At 45.7% G+C, this 26,373-nt stretch overlaps 1 protein-coding gene across 1 annotated transcript in view; it reads left to right on the forward strand.

Moving 5' to 3' along the window:
• The window catches only part of LOC142309113 (cytochrome P450 3A29-like), an 89,447-nt gene that overhangs the window by 33,266 nt on the left and 29,808 nt on the right, over positions 1–26,373 (forward strand). Inside the window, exons 4-9 of the mRNA XM_075347158.1 lie at positions 3,256–3,355; positions 3,447–3,560; positions 18,398–18,486; positions 21,229–21,377; positions 21,650–21,777; positions 23,182–23,263. Coding sequence (XP_075203273.1) covers positions 3,256–3,355; positions 3,447–3,560; positions 18,398–18,486; positions 21,229–21,377; positions 21,650–21,777; positions 23,182–23,263 — 662 coding nt within the window. The remainder of the gene's footprint in view (positions 1–3,255; positions 3,356–3,446; positions 3,561–18,397; positions 18,487–21,228; positions 21,378–21,649; positions 21,778–23,181; positions 23,264–26,373) is intronic.

Consider the following 26,373-nt stretch of genomic DNA (forward strand, 5'->3'; position numbering starts at 1 on the left):
GCACAGACCCATATGGAGTAGTGATCATGCATATACAGTCATATGAAAACGTTTGGGCACCCCTATTAATGTTAACCTTTTTTCTTTATAACAATTTGGGTTTTTGCAACAGCTATTTCAGTTTCATATATCTAATAACTGATGGACTGAGTAATATTTCTGGATTGAAATTAGGTTTATTGTACTAACAGAAAATGTGCAATCCGCATTTAAACAAAATTTGACCGGTGCAAAAGTATGGGCACCTCAACATAAAAGGGACATTAATATTTTGTAGATCCTCCTTTTGCAAAAATAACAGCCTCTAGTCACTTCCTGTAGCTTTAATGAGTTCCTGGATCCTGGTATATTTGACCATTCCTGTTTACAAAACAATTCCAGTTCAGTTAAGTTTGATGGTCGTCGAGCATGGACAGCACGCTTCAAATCATCCCACAAATTTTCAATGATATTCAGGTCTGGGGACTGGAATGGCCATTCCAGAATATTGTAATTGTTCCTCTGCATGAATGCCTGAGTAGATTTGGAGCGGTGTTTTGGATCATTGTCTTGCTGAAATATTCATCCCCTGCGTAACTTCAACTTCGTCACTGATTCTTGCACATTATTGTCAAGAATCTGCTGATACTGAGTTGAATCCATGCGACCCTCAACTTTAACAAGATTCCCGGTGCCGGCATTGGCCACACAGCCCCAAAGCATGGTGGAACCTGCACCAAATTTTATTGTGGGTAGCAAGTGCTTTTCTTGGAATGCCGTGTTTTTTTGCCTCCATGCATAACGCCTTTTTGTATGACCAAACAACTCAATCTTTGTTTCATCAGTCCACAGGACTTTCTTCCAAAATGTAACTGGCTTGTCCAAATGTGCTTTTGCATACCTCAGCCGACTCTGTTTGTGGCGTGCTTGCAGAAACGGCTTCTTTTGCATCACTCTCCCATACGGCTTCTCCTTGTGCAACGTGCGCTGTATTGTTGACCGATGCACATTGACACCATCTGCAGCAAGATGATGCTGCAGGTCTTCGGAGGTGGTCTGTGGATTGCCCTTGACTGTTCTCACCATTCTTCTTCTCTTCCTTTCTGATATTTTTCTTTACCTGCCACTTCTGGGCTTAACAAGAACTGTACCTGTGTTCTTCCATTTCCTTACTATGTTCTTCACAGTGGAAACTGACAGTTTATATCTCTGAGACAACTTTTTATATCCTTCCCCTGAACAACTATGTTGAATAATCTTTGTTTTCAGATCATTTGAGAGTTGTTTTGAGGAGCCCATGATGCCACTCTTCATAGGAGATTCAAATAGGAGAACAACTTGCAAGTGGCTACCTTAAATACCTTTTCTCATGATTGGATACACCTGCCTATGAAGTTCAAAGCTCAATGAGGTTACAAAACCAATTTAGTGCTTTAGTAAGTCAGTAGTTAGTAGTAGTAGTTAGTAGTGTTCAAATCAAGAAATTGATAAGGGTGCCCATACGTTTGCACCGGTCAAATTTTGTTTAAATGCGGATTGCACATTTTCTGTTAGTACAATAAACCTCATTTCAATCCAGAAATATTACTTAGTCCATCAGTTATTAGATATATGTAACTGAAATAGCTGTTGCAAAAACCCAAATTGTTATAAATAAAAAAGGTTAACATTAATAGGGGTGCCCAAACTTTTTCATATGACTGTAGGTGGGCACTCCATACATTGTCTATGGACTGGAGAAAGCAGAGTACAGCAGCTATTTCCTGCGTAGACCATGAGTGGAGTGGAAGTGCACACGCTTGACCACCCCTCCATTCAGACAAAGGTGTGCAGAGCCCCATTCTCCAGATTCGGGTGTCCTATGCAGCTATTGTACCGCCCTGCGCTCGGCCGCAGCCGAGCCGCTCGGATCCGGGCTCGTTTGGTGAGTGGCTCGAGCGCCTCTGGACCCGGGGGTCACGTCGCTCTGCAAGGGGTTGCTGGCGATCTCGATGGGGGTGGTTAGGTAGGTGTACGGCCGGAGCCGTGTTTTGAGTTTGTGACGCCACCCACGGGACGTGGTGAAGGTGTAGACACCACCGCTTCCGGTACGGGGGAACCCGGGGGAGATTGATGTGCAGCAAGATGTTAACCCCTCCATGGGCAGGGATGGTGGCCCCGGGACCCGTTTGGGGAGAGTGGTGGTTGGGCGGTGCAGGGTGGTGCGCGGCTGGATGGCACTGTTGTACTCACGATTATTGACACACGCAAGTCTCTGGTAAACAAAGTTGATGGTGGTCGGTGCCCACAGCTGGCTGCGTCTTGTCCCTAACCCGGGTTGGTGGTCTTGGCCTTTCTCCTGCACCTTGTTATGTTTGTGTAGACTGCCTGTGCCTCAGCAACGAGAGTCCGCTCCCCGGCTGTGTATGTGTTGGTGGAGTCCTTTTGCCCGCAGGCGCTGGCCCGTGGGATCTCTCTGCCTGTGCGGTGGCTTTCTATCCCCCTCGGTGGGCTGTTGCATTCAATCGGGACTTGGGATGGGAAAGGACCTAAAGTCCAGACCTCAATCAGTGATTTTGATGTGGTCCAGTGGCTTCTGGGCCTCGTTCTGGGTCTGAGTACCCCCTGGTTCTCCGGTTTCCAGTCGGTTTCCCGGTTCGGTACCGGCGGGCCTTTTCCCTGTCCCGGTCCCTTACGGTTCCACCTAGCCGTCTTCCTAGCTCCTGCAGGCCAGGCCACTGCCTGCCTCCCAGCCAAGGTGTGCGAGCTACGACCCTCACACCTGTCAGTTTCTGCTGCAGACCTGTCACCACAGGCCTGCTGCACTCTACTTCACTTTTCTGCTGACAACTACAACTCCCAACCTCTGTGTGTTTCTCCTGCCTCAGGCCCTCTGGACTCCTCGGTGGGCGTGGCCAACCACCTGGCTCCGCCCCCTGGTGTGACCATTAATCCCTGAGGGAGGTGACTAGGTTTTATTGTGGTTGGCTGCTGTTACCTTTGGAAGGTGTTATGCGGGGCCTATCTGTGACTACCTGGCTAGTCCAGGGCGTCACACTATCAGTACGCTATTAAATATTTTATGCTTTCAACCTTGGTAAAATCCCTTTGTCTACAGTAAAAGTGGTTAGATATGTTTGCGTTAATTAGACATTAGAAAGGATCATGTCCTGTAATCTCATCACTGAGGTATATGGCTGATATTGTTCAACTTTTCCTTTTTAAATGGAAGCAATGAGCTTGTGCATATAGTGATGGTTTCACAATATATCTGAACACATCAGTTTTCTCTATCAGGTTCTTTGATGGGAGACAGCCGGTACTGGCAGTTATGGACCCAGCTATCATTAAATCCATTCTGGTTAAGGAATGCTATACTGTATTTACCAACAGAAGAGTAAGTCCTCCAGCTAAATCTTGGTACTTTTATGTATATTTCTGGTAATTTTTATTACTTATGTTACTTATATATATTTGCTTCTTTTTAGAATTTTGGACTTAATGGCCCCCTAGAATCTGCAGTGTCAATTGCCGAGGATGATCAATGGAAGAGGATACGTACAGTGTTGTCACCGACATTCACCAGCGGTAAACTTAAGCAGGTAAACTATGTAGACAAATCATATATACAGTATATCACAAAAGTGAATACACTCCTAACATTTTTGTAAATATTTTAGCATATCTTTTCATGGGACAACACTGAAGATATGACACTTTGATACAATGTAAAGTAGTCAGTGTATGGCTTGTATAACAGTGTAAATTTGGTGTGCGCTTTCAATAACTCAGCACACAGCCATTAATGTCTAAACCATTGAAACAAAAGTGAGTACATCCCTAAGTCAAAACAGCCAAATTGTGCCCAATTAGCCATTTTCCCTCCCCGGTGTCATGTGACTCAGTATTACAAGATCTCAGGTGCAAATGGGGAGCAGGTGTGCTAAACTTGGTGTTATTACACATTCATACTGGTCACTGGAAGTTCAACATGGCTCCTCATGGCAAAGAATTCTCTGAGGATCTGAGGCTACAAGAAGTTTGCCAACACCCTAAAACTGAGCAGTAGTACGGTGGCCAAGTGTAACACAAACGGCGTCCCTGCACGTTTCCTCACCCTCACCCCGGCAAGGACGCCGACATGCTCTCCTTCCCGGCCGCTCTGCTCTGTCCTCCTGGCCTGCTGCGTTTTCTTGACCCCTGGACCTGCGCAAGGCAAACAGGCCTTGTGGGAGCGTGCTTAGGGAGCGCACATTCTCCCTGCCTCTCAAAGTGGCAACATACCAAAATCTCCTTCCCCTTAGGGAGGTGCCTGAGCAATGTGTAATTTTAGCTTGCTTTTGTGTTTGGTAGTTGGCCGGTACCTGTTGTTCAGTACTCATTCTGTGTACCCAAAACCAATACCTGTCCTGTGAACCTAAACCCAAGATGCTGAACCAGTACCAGTCCAGTGTCCCAGTCTCAATTAGCTGTTCAGTCTGTATCAGCTGTCTTGCCTGTACCAGCCATCCAGTCTGTTCATGCAGTCCTACAGACTTTTCACTTGTCTAAAGTTCATTCCTGCATTCCTGACTCCTGGGTTCAGCTGCTGCAGTATCAAGGACTGCCCTGGAGTGGCACCTGATGCCTACCTGCAGTAACAAGCCTAACCACACCAGCAGTGGCTCTAGTGAAGAACCAGGTAGCGGCTTAGTCAAGTTCCTGCAAGGTAAGCCCGGCCCCGTGGTGCAGTAGGTCCACACCCACCAGCGTGACAAAAAAAGACTATGTTTAACAAGACAGGTTCCACTCAGAACAGGCCTCACCGTGGTTGATCAAAGAAGTTGAATTCACGGTTTCAGCATCATATTCAAAGGTGGGTGCAGCCAATATTGCTGCAGAGGTTAAGGAGGTGGGAGTTCATCCTGTCAGTGCTCAGACCATACGCCGCACATTGCATCAAATTAGTCTACATGGCTGTCATCCCAGAAGTAAGCCTCTTCTAAAGATGATGCACCAAAATACCCGAAAACAGTTTACTAAAGACAAAGGACATGAATTACTGGAACCATGTACTTTGATCTGATGATACCAAGATAAACTTATTTGGTTCAGATGGTGTGAAGCGTGTGTGGAAACAACCAGGTGAGGAGTACAAAGATAAGTGTGGTTTGCCTACAGTCAAGCCTGGTTGTGGGAGTGTCCTAGTTTGGGTCTGCATGAGTGCTGCTGGCTGAGGGAGCTACAGTTCATTGAGGGAACCAAAAAGCCAACATGTACTGTGATATAGTGAAGCAGAATATAAAAAGGAAAAAATTGTGATCAAACACCCATAAAGCAAAGCAGTGAGAAATCTTTATTAGTGATTGCACAGGTCGGGAAGTATTACACAAACATGTAGGTGGCGCACATTCCATCAGATATCATTATCACATGGCGAGCTGAACATACACTTGTATGTGCGAGTATGCAACATGCAAGTGACTCGCCCACCCCAGGGCTATGGGACACCCGGTGCCGGGCCGGACTAGTCCGGTGGTAGTCAGTGGTGGCTGGGCCCGGCTCCGTGGCCCTGGTGGGTGTCAGTAGAATATGTGGCTTGATGAATAAAGTTTGTGTTCGTGATGCCACCTGTGGTCTGTGGCTATTAAGCCGCCGCTGCTGTGTGAGGCCTCCGGGGTGATGTTATGGCAGCAATGGTGGTACTGCTCCCCACAGGTGGAGCGGAGCCCCGGGGACACTGTTAGTGCTCGTGAAAGTCTATGGGGTTGTGTGGCTAACACGGTGCAGGGCCGACAGGCAATGAAAGAACCAGGCACAAACAACAGTCTCTTTACCTTTTCCTCTTTTACTTTGGGAACAGTCCAGTCCTGGGAGACCGTTACAGGTGGTGATGGGGATCCGGTCGGCCTGGAAATACTTGGGGTGATCTTTCTGGCCAGCTGAGTATGAGGCCTACTCCTGTGCTTTTCTTTGTTATGATAGGACCCTGCTTCTCTGAATCCAGCAATGGCCCTCTTTGCTGCTGGGACTGATGGTACGTCCCTTTCCCTCTGTAGCAGGCTGCGCAGGCCCTCTCTGGTGCTTCTCTGCTGGAGTCCACACCGGGCCCTGATGCTGCAGCTGTACCTTTGGGATGTTTATGGGCCAGGTGCTTGCAGCTCTCCTGCCCTTCGGATTCGGCTACCAGGGAGTATTTTAGGCCCTGGTGGCCACAGACTCCGATGTCCGAGTCTCTCCGCTGCCTCTCAGCTACTCCTGCTTCCCTGGGCCAAGCTACTCTAGCTCTAGGCCCCAGATCCACAGGACAGCTCACTCTGCGTCTGCTTCCTTCCACTTCTCTCTACAGACTGACCACTACTTCCTCCCTCAGGTCAGACTTGAGGAAGGCTCCCTGGAATTCCAGGTTCAGAGCTCCCCCTGCTGGCCGGAGGGAGAACTGCGTTGGATGTTAAACTTACTGGCCAATGGACCTCCCAATTACCTCCAGGCTCAGCATTAACCCTTTGGAAGGGCAATGCTGTTGTGGCGACCAGGTCCTGGGGCGCCACACAAGCAAACCAGAATATTAGGCCACTAGGTGAACCCACTATAGAGAGGTGGAACGTAATATTTCAAAGTATTAACATAATATAGACTAGTACCAGCATAATAAAAACTGTAGGCTCACCTATGATAAGGCAAAGAAAGTAGACAGCTCGTGCGTGAATGGCGACCGCCCCAACGCATGTTCCGGCTGGATGCCTTCGTCAGGGCCAGCATCATGGAGGGAAAAGGGATGTTTAAAAGATGTTATCCATCAATCAGGCCCTGGATGCAGACCTATGACGCATGCCTCACCGTGGCAACGGGAACGCCAGTCGCCCGCCGCATCATGCCCCATGTGACTAGCCGGATCATGTGGAAAGACACGTAATCCAGCATCACAGGGAGCATAGGGACACTGAAGAAGCGCACAATCCCCTCCCTTCAGAAACTGGGCCATAGGGCAGTATTCCAACATAACAAACCCAAACACACCTACAAAATAACCAATGCCTTGCCAGAGAAACTGAGGGTAAAGGTGCTGGACTGGCCAAGCATGTCTCCAGAGCTAAACCCTATTGAGCACTAGTGAACTCCATGCAAAAGATAGTGAAGGCAGTGCTTGAAAATAATGTTGGCCACACAAAATATTGACACTTTGGGCACAATATGGCTATTTTGACTTAGGGGTGTACTCATTTTTCTTGCCAGTGGTTTAAATATTAATCGGTTGTAGGTTGAGTTAATTATTCACTTTTGTGATAGATATAGATAGACATTTTTACACATTTTATGGTGTGCTTGTGGTGATTTCAGGAGTTTTCCCAGCCCTATTACTTTTGCCATAAAAACACAATCTTCCACTTATTTATGATTGTGATGACTGACTGCTCAGACTACATAATCATTGAAATGAACGGTCTGTGGTGCTCCCACAAGCCACTACTGCTTCTGATGATCTGCACAAGACCCCCTGCTCCTTGAGTGACATCTTACTCAGCCCACATGGTAAAGAGCAGGAATGTCAATCAAAGAGCCATGGACATGATTAGAGCGTTTACTGTATAGAGCTCACTGATTGGTCACTGTCTCTGTGCCGTCCAATAATTAGAAGTGAGAATATTATTTCATTAACAAACTGCAGCCACATTTCCAATTAGACTGCTGCATATACACTACTCACAAAAAGTTAGCAACATTTGACTTTTGGGTGAAATTTCAAGATGATCCTAAAATGCACTTTTCAGATGAACCAAATGTGACCGTCTCTAAATTTTTAAATGCACATGTCCAACTGTTCAGTGTTTCAGTACTTTTGCAAAACCTGTTGTTCTCCATCAAGGAGCTTAAAGGGAACCTGTCAGCAGAAATTTCGCCCAAAACCTAAAAGATTCCCCCTCTGCAGCTCCTAGGCTGCATTCTAGAAAGGTCCCTGTTATTATTGTGCCCCAAGTGAGACCAAAATAAAGACTTTATAAAGTGGTACCTTTTTGTATGCAGATTCTGTAAATGTGACACGGGGGCGGGCTGCCTGATACTGGCCCCACGTCACCTCCTTCTATCTATTTCCTGCCTCAGGGCAAGATGGGAAGGAGGTGACGTGGGGTCAGCAGCACCGCGCTTGCGCAGAACGAAGGACGCCGAGGGGGAAAGCGCGGTCCCGCGATTATGGGCGGTTGCTTGGTAATAAACATCACAGCACCGCCCATAATCTAAAGCCTGCGCGCACGTCACCAGCGGTGACACTGGGCACAGTGCTCATCCACGAGAGATGAGCACTGGGCATGCGCGGGGACCTGTGGAGCACTGGGCGGCGTCCACAGCTATGGAAATCAGCGATGGGGGACGGCCTAAAGCGGCAGGAAGCAGACTAACGGCCATCAGGCAGCCCGCCCCCGTCACACATTTACAGAATCTGCATACAAAAAGGTACCACTTTATAAAGTCTTTATTTTGGTCTCACATGGGGCACAATAATAACAGGGACCTTTCTAGAATGCAGCCTAGGAGCTGCAGAGAGGGAATCTTTTAGGTTTTGGGCGAAATTTCTGCTGACAGGTTTCCTTTAATTCCAAAACTCACAACAGGTGTTTGATGCATGAATTGCCCAATATATTTCGGTTTTCAATTAGAATTGTTTTTTAACGGGTCGTGGCCTGGACCTCATGTAGAGAGGAAGCAGCGTGGGTGAGCTCCTGCCTGGATCCTGAAATATCCTGCACACCGGCCTTGCTGACAGGCACTACCGACCCTGGAGGGCTGCAACACTACTTATAACACCCGGGGAAGCGAGCACAGCCAGGATATGCCGACCCGCAGCAGCAATAAAAGGGACAAAGACGCGCAGGAGCGCACCTCTGAAGAATCCAATATGGCACCGCCGGCATCCACACCATCCCGAGCTGGAGCAGTGGGAGTAGCAAGCAGGTTGGAGCGGTTTGCCAGAGTGGCCCGTGGCACAGAGCCTACCTACAACGAGGCACCCGATGGCAGCGCTGAACGGGCACTGGAGCAGGGAGAAAACATACCCGACGGTGAGACTGTGAGTACCCTGGGCCCTGCATGTTCAGCAGCACAAGATATTCAGACACAGAGGCCTGCGCTGGCAGAGGGAGGAGGGGGAGATGTGGAGCAAACAACACCTGTTTTCACTGAGGCCATACTGAGAGACATTCTGGCAGCAATTAACTCTTGCAATACCACATTGGCCACTCTAAGCAGCCAAATGGGAACTGTCACCTCAGATATGGCCTGTATTAAACGTGAGCTGCAAGGGGTGACTATCAGAATGGGGGAGCTGGAGGAAAGAGTGAGTACAACAGAGGATAAATTACCACCAATGTCACGAGAGCTGGGAAAGGCCACGCAAAATATCTCCACACTGCTAAGCAAGGTGGATGATTTAGAGAACCGCTCCCACAGAAGTAATTTGAGACTGGTGGGGGTCCCAGAGAGGATGGAGGGCAATGATCCACTGAATTTCTTTGAAAAATGGCTTAAAGACACCATGGAAAAAGACATACTATCCTCTTTTTTCACCATTGAAAGAGCGCACAGGGTCCCTGCGCGTGCCCCACAGCCGGGAGCACCCCCACGTCCTATTCTGATTAAACTACTGCACTATAAAGATAGGGACACTCACTATCCTGCGCAGAGCCAGAGATATCAAAGAACTTGCAATTGATGGGAGGTAGATATCAATATTTCCTGATTTCTCCATGGAAGTGCAACGTAAAAGAGCGCAATTTATTGAGATCAAAAAACGATTGCGCAACCTACAAGTGCCATACTCCATGATGTACCCTGCTAAGCTGCGGATTGCTGCGAACGGAGAGACTCATTTTTTTGATACGGCTGGGGCGGCATTGTCTTGGCTGGATATCAATGATACCTGAGGAGGAAGAATACCTGAGATTTCCCTTTCTGCCGCCAGGCGTTGTTTTTGTTTGGGACGCTATGCTGGTGAGCTCATTACAGTTAAATTCATCTAGGATCCAGGTTGGGAGACGGCCGGTTCATTGTGGACACACGCTGCACTAGCGAGTTGTGGACCCCCCTCCCTGCATGGACTTGGGGCGTATTTTTAGCCCTGATTCTCTCTATTTGGGAGAAATGTGTAAGATACACTTGATTTTGAGGGCAGGGGCACTGCGCACTGGTGTGCGGAGCCCTATCTCTCTCCTTGTTTTTCTTGTTTATTGTTGTAACGGGGGCAGGGGGCACCTCAGGGGGTGTAGTCGAGTCCCCTCGCCTTGTGGGCCGCAGGCTGAACCCCGGCCTGGCCGTTACTTGCAAAACAGGTGTGTTGTTGGGGCAGAGTGTGGATGCATGGGGCCCATTCATGACAGCGTTCTTTCTGTGCTCTCCAGCTCCTTCTTCACTGTCAGGAAAGAGACAATTGCAGGCAGCAGATAAACCAAACACCGATTTATTAAACAAAGCTTCCATCTTTTTGTTTGCAGCAGGTTTACTTTAGTACGTTACAAGTTACAGGTCCTTTTCTACAAAAACGGTTTCCTTTTTCTCTACGGGCACTTTCCTTTGCCTGCAGGGGACATACGTTAACCCCCTAGTAGCTGCGCTCTAACCCGGATTTACTGTAGGGCAGATCCAGCACACACTACCGGCTCTGGATAAGTTCTCACCTCTCCACTTCTTTGTCAGGGCACTAACCTTCGCCTGCAGGGGCCACTTGTTATCCCCCTGATAGCTGCACTCCACTCTAGTACACACCACCGGCTCCGGACTAGTCCCAACTCTTCCACCATTTCTCATGGGTTTCCTCTGCTTTCTAGCCAAGAGTACTCACTCAGGCTGACTGCCTCGTCTCACTCCCACACTCTGCCCCGTCACCTCAGACAGAGCTTGCTCGCCTCTCACATCTCACTGCACACTCGACTCTGCATTCCGAACCCTTCCTTCCCCACCTAGGCTGCCCTGCCCCTTCCTTCCCTGCCACTGTTACCAGGGGAACCACTGCTCTACACTGGCACCTAGTGGGGAAACAGTTTATGACAGGTAACATTTTACCATCAACATTTACAATTTGCCACCATACCACTGTGGCGTCTTCAGGGGGGGAAAAAACGCTCCTTCACTACCAGGGGTCCGACTACCCCTTACATTCCTCCCCTCTTTAACCTCAGCCTCCTGGCGAGGTTCGTACCTGCAAAACAACACATGTAGGAAAACACAATACTTAAAACACACAGATTGGCACACAAGTTTGGTGCCCGGAGTCCCTCCAGGGAAGCTCCCGGTCTTAGTCGCACATCTGCCCGGAGGCCCTCCTCAGGCGCTCCCGGTCTTAGTCGCACATCTGCCCGGAGGCTATTTCCAAGCGCTCCCGGTCTTTGGGTGGGCAGAAAACAACAGGACAACAAGATTCCTTCTTAACAGTCACGGAAGGAGTCCACGCACAGTTCTGCATTAAGTTCCTCCCGGGTGCAGTACTTTTAACGTTGCTTGAGCTCTAACATTCGCTGGCTCCTAACAGCACCGGCTCCCAACAACAAACAGACGTCTCTTCCGGATGACCACCTTTTCACGCTGGGTGGTATGCACGCAGCCATTCGGCCCGCTGGGCCCTCACATGGTCGGAGAGGGACTGTCCAAGTAAGCGGGGTAGCCTACGAAACAGCTCATAACCCGGTGGCTCCGGTACTTCCTTCTCCGGTTCAGGCCCTTCAGCCTCCTGCGGGGGTGAGGGGGTAGCTGGACGGGACCGCAGTGGGCTGCCGACAACAACTACCGGGTGCGACACCATACTCTGATGTATCACCAGTAATGCCGATGCTTCTCTTGGCTTGTCTCCAGCCGTAGGTTCGGCGGCCGCTTTTGGCGCGACCGTCGGGGTACTCTTCAGCCCACAGGCTTCAGCGAGCGCTTGCTTATGCTGAGCGCGCCACGCTCTGTTCTCCATTCTGCTTGGTCCAGGTATTGGAGTTTGCTTCTTCTTCCACTGCCGGGGTTGCAATCGCGCCGGGGAAGGTGGAGGCGGTTCTTCTTTTCCCGCTTCTGCCCATACTCCGCCCCCGGCCTCACCCACCAGGTCGGCACAGCGTTTGCGACGCCTCTTCTTTCTTGCGGCGCCGCCCACGTCTCTAGACCTCTGCAGTATCTCGGGGCAAGCACCTCCCCTCTTTGGGCGGTGCACTCCGGGCTTCTTCCTTACAGGCCAGGCCAGCGCTTTTCGTTTGGCGCCCACTTTTCGCGCCTTCACTAAATCCATGAGGACGGCCGCCATCTTCCCGCCATCTTGTGGCCTGTTCAGTACATCAGGCACCACTTGGTCTCTGCTCGGGGTTTCTCTTCTGCGGGCTTGATCCTGCCGACTACGCCAAAATGTAACGGGGGCAGGGGGCGCCTCAGGGGGTGTAGTCGAGTCCCCTCGCCTTGTGGGCCGCAGGCTGAACCCCGGCCCGGCCGTTACTTGCAAAACAGGTGTGTTGTTGGGGCAGAGTGTGGATGCATGGGGCCCATTCATGACAGCGTTCTTTCTGTGCTCTCCAGCTCCTTCTTCACTGTCAGGAAAGAGACAATTGCAGGCAGCAGATAAACCAAACACCGATTTATTAAACAAAGCTTCCATCTTTTTGTTTGCAGCAGGTTCACTTTAGTACGTTACAAGTTACAGGTCCTTTTCTACAAAAACGGTTTCCTTTTTCTCTACGGGCACTTTCCTTTGCCTGCAGGAGACATACGTTAACCCCCTAGTAGCTGCGCTCTAACCCGGATTTACTGTAGGGCAGATCCAGCACACACTACCGGCTCTGGATAAGTTCTCACCTCTCCACTTCTTTGTCAGGGCACTAACCTTCGCCTGCAGGGGCCACTTGTTATCCCCCTGATAGCTGCACTCCACTCTAGTACACACCACCGGCTCCGGACTAGTCCCAACTCTTCCACCGTTTCTCATGGGTTTCCTCTGCTTTCTAGACAAGAGTACTCACTCAGGCTGACTGCCTCGTCTCACTCCCACACTCTGCCCCGTCACCTCAGACAGAGCTTGCTCGCCTCTCACATCTCACTGCACACTCGACTCTGCATTCCGAACCCTTCCTTCCCCACCTAGGCTGCCCTGCCCCTTCCTTCCCTGCCACTGTTACCAGGGGAACCACTGCTCTACACTGGCACCTAGTGGGGAAACAGTTTATGACAGGTAACATTTTACCATCAACATTTACAATTTGCCACCATACCACTGTGGCGTCTTCAGGGGGGGGAAAAACGCTCCTTCACTACCAGGGGTCCGACTACCCCTTACATTGTTGTATGATGCAATCTGTTTGGGAAGTGTGGTGTGCCTCAGTCGTGTCGCTCAACCTAATGTTTTTGAGAATCGGTGGAGAACGCCTCTCTCCTCCAGGTATGAAGTATCCATCCGGATCATATCTTAGTCTACGCTTATGGCGACATCTTTAAATATTGTAGCGTGGAATGTTAGAGGGCTCGGAGATGCGAACAAAAGATGTGCTATATTTACTCACCTACAGAAACTTTTACCGGCTATTTTATGTCTCTCTGAGACCCACATGGTCAGGGATAATGTTCATTGGCTGAGGAAGGGATGGATCGCGCATGAATATCATTCCACATACTCGACCCATGCACGGGGTGTGAGTGTGTTGGTGCACAAATCCATCCCGTTCTCATGTACCAAACCAGTGATTGACCCGGGGGGCAGATTTGTATGTTTGCTTTGCACGCTGTATGGTATACAATTTATTCTGGTTGCGATATATATCCCTCCACCATATTCAGTCGAACCGGTAAAAAGGATATTGTCTATTTTAGATTCCCTTCCATCTGTGCCGACGCTTTTGATAGGGGATTTTAATAGTTACTTACATCCCTATCTAGATAAATTACACTCGGGAAACATATCGGAGAACGCCGCCCCAACTTCATTTGCTAGAATGCTAACAGAGCTGGGTTTTGTAGCTCTTTGGCGTGCCCAACACCCCACAACCAAACAATTCTCCTGTTACTCTAGCTCCCACCACACCATGTCACGGATAGACCTGTCTTTTGGAAACGCACTTATGGCCTCATATACACAAAAAGTGGCCTACCTACCTAGAAGTGTATCTGATCACTCACCATTACATGTTACGCTTGCATGGGGAAACCCCCTCACTCTGCCTAGGCCTATCTGGAAACTTAATCCCTTCTGGATCCAGCTTATTGGGGGATCTTTATATGATAACATTCTAGAATATTTTCATCTTAATGAGTGCTCTGCACCGCCACACATAGTTTGGGACTCTATGAAAGCTGTGGTAAGGGGCATATATATTAGAGAAATATGCATACGCAAAAATCAAACCAAAGGTTACACCCAGAGTCTGATTCAGAAGGTATCTGATGCGGAGGCTGCGGTGGTGCTCAACCCGACAGTAGAAACTAAAAACACTCTAGAGAAGGCACAAACGTCACTCAAAGAAAATCTCATGTTGGTGGCAGAAAATAAACGCTATTTCCTTAAACAAAATTATTTTATGGCGGGGGAGGGCGTGGGGCACCTACTGGCCACAGTCATTAGAGCACAGGAAGGATCTTCTTATATAAAAAGGTTAAAGATGGAATCAGGTGACTTTGTAACAGAAAGCGAGGATATAATAAGAGAAATAAAGAGGTATTATATGCGGCTATACACATCAGACTGTGACCTCACGGAGACTGAGATTGAGCAGTATTTGGATGCTCTCTCTCTTCCTACACTGAGTGATGTAAACAGGGAATTGCTGGACCGGGACATCTCATTGGAAGAACTGGAGGAAGCGCTTGGCCAGACACAAAATGAAAAAGAATTGTTTTTTAACAGTCCCTCCTCATCATGCTGTTCACATTTTGACATCATGAAAACAAGATAACACCTAACAATTAACAAACAGTACTTTTTGATTGTGAGGCTTCAAGCAGAATGTTCTCAGACAGATGTGGCCACTGAGCTTACAGTGTCACAGAGTGTCATCTGCAGGTTGCAACAGAGATACAGAGAGACTGGAAGAATCACAGAACGATATAGACATGAACATTCTTGTCCACATCACACAATGATTACCACTTCATTATGAACAATGCCCTTCGGACCCGAATAATGGCTGCAACACAGCTCCAGGCATATTTAAGGAAGTTGAGAGGTACCCAAGTGTCATGTCAGAATATTAAAAACCATTTACATCAGTGTGGTCTGCGTGCCAACATGAGGCACAAGCATCATCTATGCTGGACAGAAGACCAGTGTGCTTCAGTGCTCTTCACTGATGAAAGATGATTCATGCTGAGCAGAAATGATGACTGCCAATGATGTTGGAGGTGTCAAGAAGAGGGCTATGCACCAGCCACTGTTGTCACGAAATGAGCCTTTGGTGGCAGTGGTATTACAGTGGGGGAAAGGGGGGAAAGTGTGTCTAGTAAATGCAGAACTGCCCTAAACTTTGTGAATGGTACAGTGACAAGCCCCTACTACTTAAATAACATCATTAGTCCAGTCATTGTGCCTCTGCATGAACAATACAGACCTAATTTCATCTTTATGGACAACAATGCTCTAGCTCATGGAGGTCATGTCATTAGAGAATGGCTGCTTGAGACAGGAGTACCCCAAATATAGCGGTCTGCATTTTCTCCAGACCTGAATCCCACAGAAAACCTATGGGATCAGTTGAGTCACCGTGTAGAGGCTCGTAACTCTGTACCCCAGAACTTCGATGACCTGAGGGCCATCCTTCAAGAAGAGTGGGATGCCATGCCTCAGCAGACAATAACTCCACTTTGTAAAGCTGTAATTGATGCTCAAGGCGACATGACAAGAAATTGAGACATTCACATTTTATGGGGGGCTATACCCACCACTGTTGGCTTTTGTTTCCATGAATTGTTTGAAGTGAGTCCATTGCATGCTTCTACTTAAATGGCCTACTTTCGTGATAAAATGTCACTGTTGTGTGAATTTTTACATAAATTTCACCCGAGGGCCAAATATCCCTAACTTTTTGTGAGTAGTGTATATTTAAAACAATATTTATCTGCAGATTACCACTCTGGCTGAAGGTAAATAGCATAATTTCTTTTACAGGTTCCCTTTAACATTTTTAACAAAACAGAAACAATGTACAAGTGAAAAAATGTATATTTTCTAAATGCCACTTTAAAATCAAGAGCATAAAAAACATACTGTTCATTGGCTTCATCTATTTTTTTGCCAATATGATGGAAAGTTCATACACCATATTTATCAACATGTTACTTCCTCTTTTAACTGATATTTCGAACAGTTGCTACCTCTTTATGAAGGCCAGTTTTTACAATCATGTCTGACAAAATAAAGCTGTACTACTGTTCACCAAATTCATGTGTTGTAGATATTGGAAATTCCTTTAAAAACCAAAAAAATTGTTATGACGCATAGTATCTGCTCCATCGCTACATGTATCTAATTATAAAGCTGAGTGTATGTGTGTATGTATGTGTGTGTGTGTGTGTGTGTGTATGTCCGCTATAGGAATCCGCACCGTCGCATTTACAATCACGAAATTTTGCACAGACGCCTCATGTGACTCAGGGAACGTCATAGACTATGTTTGGACGGGAAAATTTAACCCCGCTTTACAGTTAGTCTCCAAAATCCTGCCTCCATTAATCTGAATGAAGGTGGGAGATACGGGCTATTAATAGCAACTGTCAGTGGTTGCTATAGGAACAAAATAAACTGTTAGTATAGGATGCTTATGTGTGAGCTAATAAGATGTCGGTGGTGAGACGGATAGAGAGACAGAAAGAGACAGACAGAGAGACACAGACAGAGACAGACGGGGAAAGAGACAGAGAGATAGACACAGAGACAGACAGGGAAAGAGACAGAGAGATAGAGACAGAGGCAGACGGGCAAAGAGACAGCCAGGCAAAGAGACAGCCGGGTAAAGAGACAGCCCTGGAAAGAGACAGCCTTGGAAAGAGACAGCCTTGGAAAGAGACAGCCGGGCAAAGAGAGAGCCCTGGAAAGAGACAGACAGGCAAAGAGAGAGCCCTGGAAAGAGACAGCCCTGGAAAGAGACAGACGGACAAAGAGACAGTCTTGGAAAGAGACAGCCGGGCAAAGAGACAGACGGGCAAAGAGACAGCCTTGGAAAGAGACAGACGGGCAAAGAGACAGACGGGCAAAGAGAGAGCCTTGGAAAGAGACAGACGGGCAAAGAGACAGACGGGCAAAGAGAGAGCCCTGGTAAGAGACAGACGGGCAAAGAGAGAGCCCTGGAAAGAGACAGCCCTGGAAAGAGACAGACGGGCAAAGAGACAGATGGGCAAAGAGACAGACGGAGAAGCTAACAACTCAAATTGTTTTGGGATAGTTAAAGTGTATATATATCTCGTGAAACAAACAACAATCCCTTTAAAATTACTTTTTTATTAAATACTTATTAAAATTATTTTCCCAAGTGATTCACCTGTGCAACAAATATCACAGGGTGGTATAGATATACAACATGGATGCCATTGCTTATTAAAGGATACAAAATTAATTCAAAAGGTGGAAGGTAAAAAGGAGGTATGGGGTCCCACAATGGGGTTACACTCACTGTATTATCGATCTATAACTCATTCCTTCCTAACAACGGAGGTATACCGCCTTAACGTACCTGGGCGCCCCCATTCCACGGCGGCTATCCCTAACTCACCCTGATGAATTTCCTACCATATAAGGACAAATGCAGGACTGCCCATATAAATATGCTACTAAATATTGGTTGGCCTTATCATGACCTCAATATATCTCCAGGGAGGAAAAAATGCATAAATAATGCAGGGGTCAATAAGCCTGTATCATATAATATAACACTCCCAAGGACAAAAATACAAAGTTTATATACTGGTCCAAGCCCATTAAACAAGTGCCAACCTGCATATGGCAGTCACAGTACCCTGGAACAATGCCAGCATACAGTTTCAATTACAATGACTGAATATCATATTCAAAAGAAAAAAAGATGATAACTTCCCTTATTAAAGTGCATCTGCACAGCCTTGACGCGTTTCTCCGCCCCTAGTCCGGTTCATCAGGAGGCCCAGGGAGACAAGGGAACCATTCTATGATGATGTGTCTTGTATGGTAGCCTACCATATATATATACTATAGCTACCATACAAGACACATCATCATAGAATGATAACCCTGGTAACATTAATAGGGGTGCCCAAACTTTTTCATATGACTGTAGTGCAACGCCCCCGGGTACTACAGCTAGTATATTATATATGCCATAGGAACATGAATAATTGCATACTACAAGTATGTGCAAAAAAAAAAAGTCACATCGTTTGCACATCTGTGTTAAAGGCTTTATTAGGCATCTCTGTTGCAGACTTAATCACATTTTTTGGGTGTGTAAAAAGAGACCATTAAAGAACCTCTCTGTTATCATCTTTATAGATGTTCCCGATAATAAAACAGTATGGAGACCTTTTAGTTAAGAACATTCAGAAGAAGATTGATAACAAAGAATTTATAGACATCAAAAAGTAAGTACATAGCTTTTTATACAGTTTATATGAACCACCGCAGACTCAAGGCACACTGTCAGTCCAGGCACACTATCAGTCCGGGCACACGATCAGTCCAGCTAAACTATCAGTCCGGGCAAACTATATTTGTTCAGACAAGAAATACACTTTTGCAACTGACAATATAAGGGCCCACTCACACCACTGTATAACATGGGCGATGTTTTATTGGATAACATTCGCTTCAATGTTATACTATTAGGCAATGCCAATCAGCGTTTCTTTTTTCATGCCGATTCGGCATAAGAAAAAAACATTGCTGAATGTTTTGATTTACAGCTTATCTTGGATCATGCACCCATGTAGAAGTCTATAGGTGTACATGACACATTATGTTCAATCTATTTTTATTGTAAACATATCATATTATACATATACAGCATGTGAAACTGAATGACTGACATGTCAAACTTTTTATAAATTGCATAGTAAAGAAATCATGTTTTCTCAATCTGTCTCGATCTCAATTTGACCGAATAGTGAACACTTTACAACTATAGTCCTCAATAGACCTCTTCAAATTGGATTCCAACGAGAACCCAGGAAAAGGGAAGGAGAAGAGAAGAGAGAGAGAGAAGAAAAAAGGAAAGAAAGGGGGGAGGAGGGAGGAAAATCAGAAGGGGAAGTGTGGGGGAGGTAGGTAGCAGTGTGAGTAAGCTGGGAAGACGAAGGCAGACACACAAGGAAAAATGGTGGGTAGTTTGATTTGATTAGGGTGGGGGAGGGGCGCTCTCTGTCATCTGAGAATCAGGTGATCCTACATTCTTATCCGGTTCATCCCTGACCAAGCTTTACTCCACCAATCTAATAAGATGTTATGGCTCCGTCAAAACAGTTTAACAAAATCTGGAGAATCTTTAAATAGGATCCATTCTCCCCAGGTCCTGCAAAATTTGTCTCTAGTGCCCGCAATGTCGGCAGAGAGCTCCTCCATCCTACATATGTTTGCCATTTCAGAGTACCACTCTGAGATGGGAGGTATCGTGGAGGACTTCCAGTACCTAGGTATGATGGAGCGCGCCGCCGCCAGGCAAAAGCGGAGTATGTCTCTCTTATGATAAGCGATTGAGTGTGGTAACATAGAGAGGAGGACTATCTTGGGGCAGTTGTACATGACACATTATATTCCACTCGGATATCATCCGAGTGCAGTTGAATACATGCCAGGACAGGCAGTGGAGAAGATGGAGAAATGATTTTCTCCACAACTGATGTGAGAGAATCGGAGCATAGTAGATGACACTCGGCACACGCTAACAGCAGAGTTTGAGCCAAGTGTCATTAGCTTATCGCATCCAATTATCTCGCATCAAATGCTATATGCCAGTGTGACCCCAGCCTAAAGGCCCCGTCACACTAAGCAACATCGCTAGCAACATCGCTGCTAACGAACAACTTTTGTGACGTAGCAGCGATGTTGCTAGTGATGTCGCTGTGTGTGACATCCAGCAACAACCTGGCCCCTGCTGTGAGGTCGTTGGTTGTTGCTGAATGTCCTGGGCCATATTTTGGTTGTTGCTGTCCCGCTGTGAAGCACACATCGCTGTGTGTGACAGCGAGACAGCAACAACTAAATGTGCAGGCAGCAGGAGCCGGCTTCTGCGGAGGCTGGTAACCACAATAAACATCCGGTAACCAAGAAGCCCTGTCCTTGGTTACCCGATATTTACCTTCGTTACCAGCCTCCGCCGCTCTCACTGTCAGTGCCGGCTCCTGCTCTGTGCACATATAGCTGCAGGACACATCAGGTAATTAACCCGATGTGTGCTGTAGCTAGGAGAGCAGGGAGCCAGTGCTAAGCGGTGTGCGCGGCTCCCTGCTCTGTGCACATGTAGCTGCAGCACACATTGGGTAATTAACCCGATGTGTGCTGTAACTAGGAGAGCAGAGAGCCAGCGCTAAGCGGTGTGCGTGGCTCCCTGCACGTGTAGCTGCGTGCGCTGGTAACCAAGGTAAATATCGGGTTGGTTACCCGATATTTACCTTAGTTACCAAGCGCAGCATCTTCCACGCGGCGCTGGGGGCTGGTCACTGGTTGCTGGTGAGCTCACCAGCAACTCGTGTAGCGACGCTCCAGCGATCCCTGCCAGGTCAGGTTGCTGGTGGGATCGCTGGAGTGTCGCAGTGTGACATCTCACCAGCAACCTCCTAGCAACTTACCAGCGATCCCTATCGTTGTTGGGATCGCTGGTAAGTTGTTTAGTGTGACTGGACCTTAAGAAATATTATTTTATCTCTACATCTTGCACCACTAGTATTTTTTTTTGTTTGTGTTGGAGTGCACTTACCCAATAGTTGTATATGTTCTATTCATTGGCATATGTGGTACTCTATATTCTGCCTCCTTCAGATACTGTATAACCTGATGAGGAATGGTCATTAAATTGGTGCTGAAAATGAAGTAATTAGGGTATCCTGCAGTCTATGCAACATAATATTAAACTGTAGTATTGTGTGTCGTGTTGACCACACTTCTGTACAACTTATCATACTACAGTAAAATTGTCCAGAGCACAAATCTATCACACATGGCCAGGACAAGCATTATCTTTAGCTGCCACGAAGGAAGAGATTGCAATGTAATCTTTGGGATCCTTCCCTAGTGTTTGCCACTACAGCAGATGGGGCATATGAAGATGATACATGATGGTCCTGGTTTCATTGCGGTCAGTTTAGTATATTGCCAGTTTGTCTTTTCAGCATCTTTGGAAGCTACAGTATGGACATTGTCCTGAGCACATCCTTCAGTGTGAATGTGGATTCATTGAACAATCCCAATGATCCATTTGTGACCAATGGAAGAAAACTTTTCACCTTCTCCTTTTTTAACCCTCTCTTCTTAACAACAAGTAAGTTAATGCAATGTTTATTAACTTTTTGTCTGCTGTAAATGTTGCTGTTCTTCTAGATCTGGAGTGGGGTATGATTTTTTTTCCTGTGCCTCTCCGTTCCTGAGATTTACCCCCTCATTCCTGTACATAGTGCTAGTCTTGAGACATCATAACAAGTATATAGCCATCAATTCTTCTGTCTCCACAAAAGTTCTCTAGTTTCTAGAAAATATGAAAAATAATAATCATAATGTTCATGAAATGATTAATATTATTCTGTATTCTTACAGTTCTGTGTCCATTCATGATTCCTGTTTTTGAAAAACTGAATTTCTGCTTTCTTCCAATGAGCGTTCTCAATTTTTTTCAAGATGCTATAAAAAGCATTAAGAAAAACAGACAGAAAGGAATTCATACAGTAAGTGATGTGCAACTCCAACTGGGCAATATATATTGGTAGAGTCACTTTTTGTCCTCTGTCATCCATCTTTAGTGTTCTGGAAGGGACAAAATGTTGATATTTTATGACTCTGAGCTGACGCTGATTTTTCAATATTGGAGAATCCCATTAAGAAAAAGGCAGACAGTAATATATGATGCAGTGAAGATAGTCACTAAATTATCTAGGACATACCAGTAGTACTCAAGTAGAACACAGAGGATTACAAATACAGTGGAACCTTGGATTATGAGCATAATGGTTCCGGGACTGTGCTCTTAAACCAAGTCACTCTTATATCAAAGCAAATTTTCACATAGGAAATAATTGAAATGCAGACAATTCATTGCACAACCCAAAAATATTTTCTGTATTTATACAAACTTATTATAGTAATACAAAATAATGTACTGTATTCATATAATATTATTACACTACACTAATACAAAATACTGTACAGAAAAAAAACCCATAAAAAAACAAATTAAACTGCATGTTAGCTTCCAATAGAATTGTTGATGTGCAGGAGGTACTATAGAGAGAATAAATGATGCACAAATATGACAATTTTTATTCTAGTACAATACACGAAAAACACACCCCAAATCTATTCTCCCCAAAATAAGGGCAGAACTAAGCCAAATGGAGTTAGGAATACTGCCCAGGCAATTAGATTACAGTACAAGCAATGTGCTGTACTCGTTAGCAGAAAGAAAGTACAATACTGTATCCACAAATACAAATTGATAGACATGCTAAATAGTCTATACTATACAATGGTATACTGTATACAGTACATATGTATAGAACGTTACCTCTAGAGCGAGTCAGAGCGTGGTGATAGGACGGGTCTGGAAGTGTGCATGGTGAGGATTTGCTCTTATTGCAAAGTATTGCTCTTAAACCAAGTTACAATTTTTTTTAAAAACTTTGCTTGTCTTGCAAAACGCTCTCAAACCAAGTTACTCTTAGGGTATGTGCGCACGTGTGCGTATTACATGCAGTTACGCTGCGTTCTGCACCGCAGCGTAACTGCATGCGTCCTGCGTCCCCTGCACAATCTATGGAGATTGTGCAGGGGCCGTGCGCACGTGGCATGTTAGAACGCAGCGATTCGGCTGCTTGCCGAATCGCTGCGTTCTAAGAAGTGACATGTCACTTCTTTCGTGCGTTCTGCATGCTGTCTATAGGGAGAGGCAACATGCAGAGCGCACGAATCTGCCGGCACCATGCGCTTCAGAACGCAGCTTTTCAGCTGCGCTCTGAAGCACACATTTTCGGTGCGGTGCAGAGCGCACACGTGCGCACATAGCCTTAATCCAAACTTCCACTGTAACATTTTCTGTATCTTTGCTTGCTCTGATCTTTTCTTGGGTCTTTCAGGATCGAGTAGATTTCCTACAACTCATGGTAGATGCTCAATCCAAAGGCACCAGTACAAGAGAGACAGATCATGGCTATAAAGGTATGAATGCTGACTTTCTGTATCTTATTTACATTATATCTCATGTGGCTTCCAAATGTTGTTGGGCTTTTACAGTATAGAATATTGCTACCTGTGTTTCCACGAAAATAAGACATTGTCTTAATTTTTTTTTTTGACCCAGAAAAAGCAATAGGGCTTATTTTCGTGGTAGGGCTTATTCTTGAGGAAACAAGGTTAGGGGGAAAGTTTACCCCTCAAAAAATGCAGATCCCCCTTCCCAAGAGAGTCATACTTATCAGACCCTGGGCATATGTGTCGCTCCCAGGTCCTCTTGCGGTCTTTGGGTACTCCCAGCAGGTATGATGCATGCAATTCTCTTCTGCTTCTGGCCAAGACACATCAGATCACGCACCACACACACTCATGTACACTCATACACACACACATCTGATCGCATACACAATTGCACACACACATTCACCCCATCCAGCGATACTGATTGCTTCTGGTTGGCAGAGAATCCTAAGATGCTGTGCAGTGGAGTGCGAGGACCTGCGTGTGAAACGCATCAATGTGTTCCACCGCCGGGTCTTCCATGCGTTTCACACGCAGGTCCTCACGCTCCACTGCACTGCATCCCAGGATTCTTTGCCAGCCAGAAGCAATCTGGATGGGGTGAGTGTGTGTGGCTAATCTGATGCGTGATTGTTTATGTGTGTGTGTGCGATATAATGTGTGTGATGGGGTGGGTATGCAATCTGATGTGTGATTGTGTGTGTGTACGCGATCTATTGTGTGTGATGGGTGTGCGATCTGATGTGTGTGGGTGTGCGGTCAGGGTCTTCTGTCTTTTGTTTTCTCTTTTAGGGGTGTCTGCTTTCTCTAATGAAGTTTCCTGCAATATTCTTTAACTTTGTTAGATGAATGGACACTTCATTATTAAACTGTGACTAGGGCTTATTTTCTGGGTAGGGCTTATATTTAAGCCTTTTGCCGAAAATGCTGAAAACTCCTGCTAGGGATTATTTTCGGGGTAGGGCTTACTTTCAATGAAACACGGTATAACTTATTGTACAAAAAACATGTGCACAATGTATAGTATTATTACATAACTGAATGGAAAACATTACTAGAAGAGAATTTACTTGACTCTAAGTTTCTTTACATCTTGAGCATAGTGACTGAAGGTGGGATCTTCCTTGTATGCCAAGACAACGGCCTGCTGGTCGTTGGCACACTACTTAGGGTTGTAGAAGCCCAGCATTTTAAAAAACTATATAGCTACAGTAGGTCCATAAACATTTGGACAGTGACCGAATCTTTGTGATTTGGGCTATGCAGCCCACAATTTTCTATTTAAAATGAAACACCTGAGATGCAGTTGAAGTGGAGACTTTCAAGTTTAATAAAAGTGGTTGACCAAAAATATCCTGTTAAATGTGTAGAACCATTTTTCTACAAAACCTCATTTCAGGAGCTTAAAAGTTATTGGACAAAGTAACTTTCACATAAACTATGGTATCCATGTATGTCACCTAACGCTGTGTTTCCTCCTGTGTGATGCTTGCTGGCCTTTTCTGCAGCTAACTTCAGTTGTTGCATGTTTATGGGGTTTTTCTGCCTTCAGTTTTGTCTTAAGCATGTGAAATGTATGATCAATGGGGTCGAGCTCTGGTGATTAACCCGGCTATTGCAGAATATTCCACTTCTTTTCCTTAAAAAAAACTGCTGGGTTGCTTTTGAATCATAGAATATTAGAGTTGGAATGGACCTCCTGGGTCATCTAGTCCAACCCCCTGCTCAAAGCAGGATTCACTAAATCATCCCGTCCAACCTCTTTTTAAAGACTTCCATTGAAGGAGAACTCACAACCTCTCGTGGCAGCCTGTTCCACTCGTTGATCACCCTCACTGTCAAAAAGTTTTTTATAATATCTTATCTGTGTCTCTTCTCCATCAGTTTCATCCCATTGCTTCTAGTCTTTCCTTGTGAAAATGAGAATAAAACTGATCCCTCGTAGTCTTAGTAGACGTCGATACTGAAGCACCTACTTCGTGGAGATGTTCTTCACTTGGGTGGATGTTGTGAAGGGGTTTCTGTGGAACGGATTCTGTGATTATCCACCACTGTTTCTATTTTGTGGATGTCCTAGCATGTTTGTGTTCCCAAGCTCACCAATGCGCTCCTTTTTTGTGTGGAATGTACCAAACTGTTGATTTGGCTAATTCCTAACATATCTGCCACCACTCTGATGGATTTCGTCGTTCATTTCAGCCTAATGATGGTCTGTTTCTCTTCCATTGAGAGCTCCTTTAACTGCATATGGGGGATTCACAGAAAAAGTACAAGTGTCAAACCTGGAATCAGCTCCAGACCCTTTACCTGCTTAATTGATGATGGATTATTAAGACTAATAAAGAGCTTTTGAAATAATTGTCCAATTACTTTTGGTCCCTTGAAAAAGAGGTAGCTACTTATTAAAGAGCTGTAATTTATAAACTCTTACTCCAGCAAGTGAACACCTTAAAATTAAAGCTGAGTCTGCACTTTTAATCCTATTTTGATTATCTTGAATATGTTTTGGTAAACAGCTAAAATGACAACATTTGTGTCACTGTCAAAATATTTATGGACCTAACTTTATGGCCTTTAATAATAAACAGTGTGAGTATAGCATGCTCTCTTTTTTGCTTTGGGTTCTGTCTACATATTTGTGATTTAAAGAGAATCTGTCAGCATATTTTTGCTATGTATCTTACAGCAGCCTGAGGTAGGGAGAGAGATCCTGATTCCAGCAATGTATAACTTAGTTTACTCTAACTAGTGCAGCAGTTATGATAGTCACAGTTTTTTCTGTAGTTCTAGCAGAACTGAGATGTTACATGGTATATAACTACAGATTTATGTGTATAATATGAAGTGACAACGAGCTGCTAATCAGTGCTGGGGTGTGGTTGAACTAGGAAGCACAAGGCCAATTGTCCTCTAGTGATAATTTCTTGCTGATAAAACACTGATTGTATTAAAACAGCAAAATACTCCTAATAAGTGACATTTCTGTAATCAGGGACTCTACTCCTATATTATGTAGCTCTCAGATTACATAAGAAAAACCTGGTGACAGATACCCTATAATACAAAAGTTAGCC

The sequence above is a fragment of the Anomaloglossus baeobatrachus genome, chromosome 1, assembly GCF_048569485.1.
Source record: "Anomaloglossus baeobatrachus isolate aAnoBae1 chromosome 1, aAnoBae1.hap1, whole genome shotgun sequence".
NCBI lineage: Eukaryota > Metazoa > Chordata > Amphibia > Anura > Aromobatidae > Anomaloglossus > Anomaloglossus baeobatrachus.